This window comes from Solanum dulcamara, chromosome 8 (assembly GCF_947179165.1).
Source record: "Solanum dulcamara chromosome 8, daSolDulc1.2, whole genome shotgun sequence".
Taxonomy (NCBI): Eukaryota; Viridiplantae; Streptophyta; class Magnoliopsida; order Solanales; family Solanaceae; genus Solanum; species Solanum dulcamara.
Window position 1 is genome coordinate 8,226,047 of NC_077244.1, and position 9,190 is coordinate 8,235,236.

Below are 9,190 nucleotides of genomic sequence, written 5' to 3' on the forward strand. Positions count from 1 at the left end.
TAATAATTAGTAAAATTGACCAATTCATAGAACAAACTATGACCAAATAAATACAATCTTCACATGATTAATGAACAAAAAGTGGAATATTGTATACAATAGGACACCCTGGTGCACTAAAGTTCCCGCTATGCGCAGGGTCCGGGGGAAGGGCCGACCACAACGGTATATTGTATAGAATGTTTCACCAAATTTATCTTCCCTCAGACTTAACCAATTGTGAAAAAACTTTACTCATGGAAACTCCAGACAGATCATCCAGATTCGACGCTTCAAAATGCAGAGCTGAAGTAGTGGCATCTACATGACTGAAATCGTTTACTTGAGGAGAGAGTTCTCCGATGAGATTGCTACTGTTCTCGTCAGGATCGACTTGAATAACTGCCTCTTGTAGTTGAAGTGCATACTCGAGGTTCCACAGCACATCGCCCATTGAAGGCCTGTCCACGCCAAAATCAGCCAAGCATTTCTCTGCTGTTTCTCCAAACTTCCTCAGGGAATCCGGTCTTATTTTTCCAGCAAGACTGGGATCTATGATTAGCTCCAGCTGTCCCTTCTTCTGCCACTTCATCGCCCATTCGGCTAAATTAACCATCTCCCTCGGAAGAGATGGATCGATTACAGGCCTAGCACAAAGAACTTCAAACAGAACAACACCAAAAGAGTAAACATCACTTTTTTCAGTCAATTGTTGCCTCCTGAAATATTCAGGATCTAGGTACCCGAAGCTCCCTTTCACTGCCGTGCTAACATGGGTTTGATCGAGCTCAGGTCCTGCCTTAGAAAGTCCGAAATCAGCTACTTTTGCCATCATATTCTCATCAAGCAATATGTTCGCCGATTTGACATCACGATGTATAACTGCTTTGGCGTAGCTAGTATGTAGGTAGTGTAGACCTCTAGCTGACCCAATGCATATCTCCAGCCTTTGTTTCCAGCTCATACTAGGCATATCCGAACCATACAAATGGCTCTTGAGGGTCCCATTCTCCATGTACTCGTACACGAGAATCATCTCATTCTTTTCATCACAGTATCCAATCAACGAAACAAGATGACGATGACGGAACTGAGAGAGCATCTCTATTTCAGTTTGGAACTCTCTAAGACCTTGTTGGGAGCTAGGATTACCCCTCTTAATAGCTACCTTCGTGCCATCGTTTAAAACACCCTTGAATACCTTACCAAATCCACCTATCCCAATGACCAAACTCTCATCAAACTTTTTGGTTGCTGCTAGCATGGCTGCAAAAGGAATGCGATAACTCAAGTTAGAAGCAGCACTTATGGTCGTCCCATTCGAGTATTTGCTTCCCATAGTATGAGACAAGCCGCCACCACCAATAGACAAAGGAATCCATGTTTTCGACAAGCCGAGTTGTTCCTGCTTTCTTCTTCTGCGCATACAAAACAGAAGACCAACCATGAGCAACACAAGTGTCACGCCTACGATCGCTCCCACGATGACTCCGATATTCTTTTTCGAGCCCGAGCTCGAGGAAGGAGGAACGGAGGAAATATCAGCGAGGCTTCCTTGAGAGTTATTCTGCAAGATAGTCAAAACGCGTTTTGAACGCGTAGTCAACAAAACGCGTAGTCAAAAAGGAACAAAACGCGTTTTGAACGCGTAGTCAAAAAAAGAACAAAACGCGTTTTGAACGCGTAGTCAAAAAGGGAGGTTCAATACGCGGATTTTACGCGTTTCTAGTTTCCTATAAATAGAAGACCTTTTTCCTCATTTATCCCATCCCAGAAAGAGAGAGTAAGAATACAAAGAGAGTTATACACCAAGATAAATATTTTAGTCTTGAGTGTCCTCTTTAGTAGTTGTTCCTTTTATAAGAGAGAAGTGTTAATTGTTGTTTTCTCCTTGTATTTGAGAGCTGTGTACTCCATATTAAAATAGTGAGATCCTTCTACCCCGTGGTTTTTCCCTTCTATCATTTAGAGGGGTTTCCACGTAAAATTCTCGTGTCCAATTTATTTTTATTATTTTCATCATATCAAACTTTAGTTATGGTGCTTCCTCCCCCCAACAGTGGTATCAGAGCCCTCGGTTATTCTGTCTGTTTTATGCGAAGGTACTATTTGTGAATAGTAAATTTGGTGAACAGTACTATTCACGTGAATAGTAAATTTCGGTGACGGTACAGTTTGTCACGATTGTTCGCAAAAATATTCAGAAACGATCTAGAAGGGTGTGAAGCAAATAACAATGTCGAGTACAACAAAGTTTGATGTTGAAAAATTCAATGGGACTAATTTCTCATTGTGGAAAATGAAAATAAAAGCGATATTGAGAAAAGACAATTGCTTAGCTACAATTGAAGGCAGGCCCACAGACTTTGTTGATGACAGCAAGTGGAACGACATAGACAGCAATGCAGTTGCTGATCTACACTTGGCACTAGCTGATCAAGTGTTGTCTAGTGTGGCGAAAAAGCGGACGGCGAAGGAAATATGGGATACTCTTACAGGGTTGTATGAGGCCAAGTCTTTTCATAATAAAATCTTCTTAAAAAGAAGATTGTATACTCTTCGAATGGCAGAATCCATGTCAGTTACTGAACACATCAATACTTTGAATACTCTATTTTCGCAACTTACAACAATAGGTTGCAAAATAGAGGGTACTGAACGTGCGGAGCTTCTACTTCAAAGTCTGCATGACTAGTATGATCAACTCATCATCAACCTGACGAACAATACAGACAGTCTAGTTTTCGATGAAATTGCAGCCACTGTCTTGGAAGAAGAAAATAGGCGCAAAAATAAGCAAGACAGACAAGCAAGTTCACAGCAAGCTGAAGCTTTGATGATGGTGAGAGGAAGACCAACGGAACGTGGCCCCAATGGGAGTCACAATCATAGCAGATCTCAATCAAGAAGTAAGAAGAATATCAAGTGCTACAACTGTGGCAAGAAAGGGCACTTCAAGAAAGATTGTCGGTTCAAGAAGAAGAGTGAACACCCTGAGCCATCAAATGCTCAAGGGAATGTTGCATGTACCTCGGATGATGGCGATATTTTATGTAGTGAGGCAATATCAAATAATGAAGGCAGAAAACGTTTCGCTGATGTCTGGATCATGGACACAGGAGCAACATGGCACATGACTTCCGAGAGAAAATGGTTCCATCAATATAATCCTATCTCAGGAGGGTCTGTGTTCATGGGAAACGATCATGCTATGGATGTTATTGGTATTGGGTCCATCAAAATAAAGATGTATGATGGCACGGTACGCACCATCCAAGAGGTACGACATGTAAAAGACTTGAAGAAGAATCTATTGTCTTTAGGACAACTAGATGATAATGGATGTTCGTATAAGACTCATGGTGGAGTCATGAGAATATCCAAAGGAGCGCTTGTAGTGATGAAAGCGGAAAAACTTGCGGCAAATCTATATGTGCTTAAAGGTGAAATACACCAAGAAGGAGAAGCATCAACCGCGTCAGCATGTTTATTTGAAGAATCAACGATGATGTGGCATCATAAACTTGGCCATATGTCGGAACGAGGTTTGAAGATTCTTGCTGAGCAAAAACTTCTTCCAGGGATCAAAAAGGTTTCACTATCCTTTTGTGAGCATTGTGTTACCAGCAAGCAAAATAGACTGAAGTTTAGCAGTTCCTCTGCTAAAAGCAAGGAAATACTAGATCTGGTCCACTCTGATGTCTGGCAAGCACCGATGGAGTCTCTAGGAGGAGCGAAATATTTTGTGTCATTTATCAACAATTACTCTAGGAGAAGTTGGGTGTATCCAATCAAGAGGAAGGCAGATGTTTTTTCAGTTTTCAAAGAATTCAAAGCGCGGGTGGAACTTAAATCTGAGAAAAAGATCAAGTGTTTGAGGACAGATAATGGAGGAGAATACACTAGTGATGAATTTAATAACTTCTGTAAACAAGAAGGTATTAAACGACAGTTCACGATGGCATATACTCCACAACAAAATGGAGTAACAGAGAGGATGAACAGAACCTTGTTGGAACGGACAAGAGCTATGTTGGCAACTGCAGGTTTGGAAAAACCATTCTGGGCAGAAGCAGTCAAAACCGCCTGTTATGTGATCAATCGGTCACCATCAACCGCAATTGATCTGAAAACGCCAATGGAGATGTGGACAGAAAAACCAGCTGATTATTCTCGCTTACATATATTTGGAAGTCCTGTTTATGTTATGTACAACACCCAAGAAAAATCAAAGTTGGATCCAAAATCCAGGGAATGCATTTTCTTAGGGTATGCTGATGGAGTCAAGGGGTATCGCTTGTGGGATCCCATAGCCCGCAAGGTGGTAATCAGCAGGGATGTTGTATTTGTTGAAAACAAGATACAAGCAAAAGAAAATAGCACTTTAAAAGAAAAATCAGAGACTACTACAGTTGAAGTTGAAGAAATAGAAGAAGTTCCAATTTGTTCTGAAGCAGCACCAGAGCACGAAGAACAAGAGCAAGCTGATATCGAAACTCCACAAGTTCGACGGTCAACTAGGGAGAGAAGAGAACCAGCTTGGCACTCAGATTATTCTATGGAGAGTAATATTGCATACTGTCTACTAACAGAAGATGGAGAGCCTTCAACTTTTCACGAGGCTATGAAAGGCCAAGAATCATCTCTGTGGGTGGCAGCAATGCAAGAAGAAATTGAAGCTCTCCATAAAAATAAAACATGGGATCTTGTTCAATTACCACAAGAAAGGAAGGCCATTGGAAACAAATGGGTCTACAAGATCAAACGCAATGGTAATGATCAAGTGGAGAAGTATCGTACAAGATTGGTGGTGAAAGGATTCGCTCAGAAAGAAGGTATAGACTTCAATGAGATATTTTCTCCGGTGGTTCGACTCACAACAATTCGAGTGGTCCTGGCGATGTGTGCTACATTTGACTTGTACTTGGAGCAGTTAGATGTTAAAACTGCATTTCTTCATGGAGAGCTTGAAGAAGAAATTTATATGCTCCAACCAGAAGGTTTTGAAGAACAGGGAGAAGAGAACTTGGTTTGCAGGTTGAACAAATCTCTATACGGTCTCAAACAGGCGCCGAGATGTTGGTATAAGAGATTTGATTCCTTCATTATAAGCCTTGGATACAACAGACATAGTTCAGATCCTTGTGTTTATTACAAGAGATTTGGTGATGAAGATTTTGTTATTTTGCTGTTGTATGTTGACGACATGTTGGTAGCAGGCCCCAACAAAGATCGTCTTACAAAATTAAAGGCACAGTTGGCTAGGGAGTTTGAAATGAAGGACTTGGGACCAGCAAACAAGATTCTAGGGATGCAAATTCACCGAGACAGAAATAATAGGAAGATTTGGCTTTCTCAAAAGAACTACTTGAAGAAAATCTTGAGACGCTTCAAGATGCAAGACTGTAAGTCAATTTCTACCCCACTTCCTATTAATTTCAAGTTATCCTCAAGTATGTGTCCTAGCAATGAAGCAGAGAGGATTGAGATGTCTTGAGTACCGTATGCATCAGCAGTGGGAAGTTTAATGTTCGCTATGGTATGTACAAGACCTGACATTGCACAAGCAGTGGGAGTGGTTAGTCGATACATGGCTAATCCTGGTAGAGAGCATTGGAATACTGTTAAGAGGATCCTAAGATACATCAAGGGTACCTCAGATGTTACAATGTGTTATGGAGGATCAGACTTTATTGTTAAAGGTTATGTTGATTCAGATTATGCAGGTGATCTTGATAAAAGCAAGTCCACCACAGGTTATGTGTTTACTCTTGCTGGAGAAGCTGCAAGCTGGGTTTCAAAACTGCAATCTATCGTGGCTACATCTACGACGGAAGCAGAATATGTAGCAGCTACACAAGCTAGCAAAGAAGCAATATGGATGCAGATGTTACTGGAGGAGCTCGGGCACAAACAAGAGAAGATTGCTTTGTTTTGTGACAGTTAGAGCGCTTTGCATCTTGCAAAGAATCCGGCATTTCATTCAAGGACAAAGCACATACGAGTTCAGTATCACTTTGTTCGTGAGAAGGTGGAAGAAGGCAGTGTGGATATTCAGAAAATTCACACTAATGACAACCTGGCAGATATGTTTACGAAGCCGATCAACAGTAATAAGTTTATATGGTGTCGATCTTCTATTGGCCTAGCAGAAACGTAACATTGCAGTAATTGGGTAGAAAGGATGGTGTGAAGACTTAATTGATTCTCAATTAAATCTTCAAGTGGGAGAATGCAAGATAGTCAAAACGCGTTTTGAACGCGTAGTCAACAAAACGCGTTTTGAACGCGTAGTCAAAAAGGAACAAAACGCGTTTTGAACGCGTAGTCAAAAAAAGAACAAAACGCGTTTTGAACGCGTAGTCAAAAAGGGAGGTTCAATACGCGGATTTTACGCGTTTCTAGTTTCCTATAAATAGAAGACCTCTTGCCCTCATTTATCCCACCCCAGAAAGAGAGAGTAAGAATACAAAGAGAGTTATACACCAAGATAAATATTTTAGTCTTGAGTATCCTCTTTAGTAGTTGTTCCTTTTACAAGAGAGAAGTGTTAATTGTTGTTTTCTCCTTGTATTTGAGAGTTGTGTACTCCATATTAAAATAGTGAGATCCTTCTACCCCGTGGTTTTTCCCTTCTATCATTTAGAGGGGTTTCCACGTAAAATTTTCGTGTCCAATTTATTTTCATTATTTTCATCATATCAAACTTTAGTTGTGGTGCTTCCTCCCCCAAACATATTCAACTTCAGCAGCTCCACCCCATTTAGAAAGGCATCAGGAAAAGCACTCTTTGAAGATGGGCCAATACTAATGCTAATGTTTTTGCTATTAGCTTGTGGTGTCACAAAATCCATGTAATACGCAGTGGCCAATCTTCCCTGAACTTTAGAACTCAGATCAAAATCAGAAGCTACATTCGACGAATCAACATAGATGTTAAACAACAGCTGATTAGCAGATGTACTCATTATATCACACAAGTGTAACCGAATGAAATACTGAAAACCAACATCCACATTAAACACCCACGTCACGTTAAAATTAGCACTAGCATCATTACCAGCAGCATCAACATTCATCTTAGTACAAGTACCATAAATGCTCTGTGGTGCAATATCTGGCGTTGCTCCACCATCCATGTACTTTACCGATCCAATCTTTGACAAGGACTTTGCAAAATCCGGTTGTGTCAAGTAACCTCGATCAGGAACCCAACTCCTCCATAATGTATCGTTTGAAAACGATACAGCTGGTCCACCCATGTTTACTCTAGCAACTGTTTCAAGTGCTTGTGCATACATACCACTAAATACCCCAGATGGACCAAACGTCGAGGCATCATTAGTTATAAGAGTATCAGGTACAGATACAACTTCCAAAGCATTTATATAAGCAAATGAATCGCTCAAAGGAGAAAAAGTGATTACAAGATCATGCGTCGTTACGTTGACAGAAAATTCTTTAACAGAAACATCTTTTTTAGGACTAAAATTTCCAAGGAGAACATTCTGTTGAGTTGAAACAGAGAAAGTTGCTGAACTCATATCATAAGATTCATATACAAATGGGTAAAAATAAAGACGGATCCAATGCCTCCCAACTTTAGTAATAGGGAATTTATAACTAGATTTTTCAGTAAAAACTCTAGCTGTTTGATAAAGGGGTAAATCACTAGACTTTGTATTATCACCTAATATATCTTGAGAAGCTGAAAACAAGAGACACTCCGCCGTCTGTCATCATTTTACACAAATATGATTTTTTTTGTTTTTAACTTAATTTGTTGTGTTTATTTGATTCTATTCAATTTTTGCCCCCACTAGGGTGACCAGCAAGTGTAACATGTCCCGGCAGTAAAATTTGGAATGTGTGATATTATAAAGTAATTGTTTTTTTCTCTTTCTCCACCGGTGTGGTATATGATAGCCTAAGTCGTTAGTGGCTTTTTTAAGTTTTAAAATAATGAATGCAGCATTGTAGTTGTAGAAAAAATATATTAGGCTCCAATTTCGTTGTTTTTATTTCCAGTTAAACATCACGAAATAAATATAAATTTCATTTAACAAGTTAAAGGATCAAATACCTGCTACATGGTCAATGATTAAGAGCAAAAAAGTAAGGTTAAAGTTAATTAGTACATTGTCAATAAGAAGGCATTAGTTAATTAAACCTAAAGCTGCCCATATAAACTTGTTTTTGAGATCACATTAATTATATCATTGTATTTGGACAATATCAATACATATTCAAAGAACATTTTCCATGAGGATGGGTGTACGTGAAGGAGACGTCTAATTGGATGTTTTAACAACATAATCCCAATGGAAGATCTCACATAAAATAATACTCCTAAGAGACTTTATCACAACTAACTTTGAATGTTATACATCATGTGGATAGCAGTTCGTTCATAACAGATTGCTCACTAAGGAAAGATTGTAGCATATAAACATGCACGCAGAAGATACTAACTGCTGCCTATGTCAAGCATCAGTGACAGTGTAGTCAAAGGCGCGAGTTTAAGCCCTGAAGCGAGGCTCAAAACGTGCCAATGAGATTTTTTTGAAGAAGTGACGCTAAGCAATTGATATTTCACTTTATCATAGTTTTTTTTTTCAATTTCTTTGGTCATACATTTGTCATTCATATTTATAATTATTAGTCCTGGATTAAACATATATATTTATATTGTTTTGTCCCTTTGCGCCTTTTTTCATTAAAGCCCACACTTTAAAGCCTCAACAGACCTTAGAGCTTCGAAATTGAACTCAACCAAGCTATAGAAAGTAAAATAACGACAACAATGGCATAGAAGGATTCAATATATATAGTTTGGCTCTGGTAAGGGTTTCAAAAGTCGATGCAAGCGAAACATAGATGGTTTTTAAGTCGTAAAAGATTTGAGTGTTAATTACAAATTGTACCCTTTTTCGACTTCCCAAATATCTTCCAGTAGCAAAAACGAACAATTTTAGCTTTGCCCATTTAGTAAAATACAGAGATGGATTGATAGAACAAAAGTGAAGAGTGGAAAACGAGAGAGTTTACCAGTTTAATTATAATCACTTAACTAATAGTTATTATTTTATAAAGTAATTTTCTTTATTAAAGAAATTGGAATCAAGAAGAAAAACGACTTTATGAAATAATAGCTATTAGTTGAGTGATCATCTCATAACTCAATACCTTCTGCTTTCATATTGTTGGGTTT

At 39.0% G+C, this 9,190-nt stretch overlaps 1 protein-coding gene across 1 annotated transcript; it reads right to left on the bottom strand.

Moving 5' to 3' along the window:
- Window positions 1-8,964, bottom strand: LOC129899775 (receptor-like protein kinase HERK 1). The gene is made up of 4 exons (XM_055974795.1): window positions 8,904-8,964; window positions 6,724-7,687; window positions 4,038-4,041; window positions 1-1,546 (listed from the first exon to the last, which is right to left on the bottom strand). The coding sequence occupies exons 1-4, from the start codon at window positions 8,962-8,964 to the stop codon at window positions 194-196; spliced, it is 2,382 nt and encodes a 793-aa protein (XP_055830770.1). The 3' UTR covers window positions 1-193.
- Between the last annotated feature and the right edge of the window lie 226 nt (window positions 8,965-9,190).

Coding starts and splice junctions, on each gene's coding strand:
- LOC129899775 (XM_055974795.1), bottom strand. CDS start 8,964: ATGGGCAAAGCTAAAATTGTTCGTTTTTGCTACTGGAAGATATTTGGG. Junction 7,688..8,903: donor ATTTGGGAAGTCGAAAAAGG/GTACAATTTGTA, acceptor TCTTGTTTTCAG/CTTCTCAAGATATATTAGGT.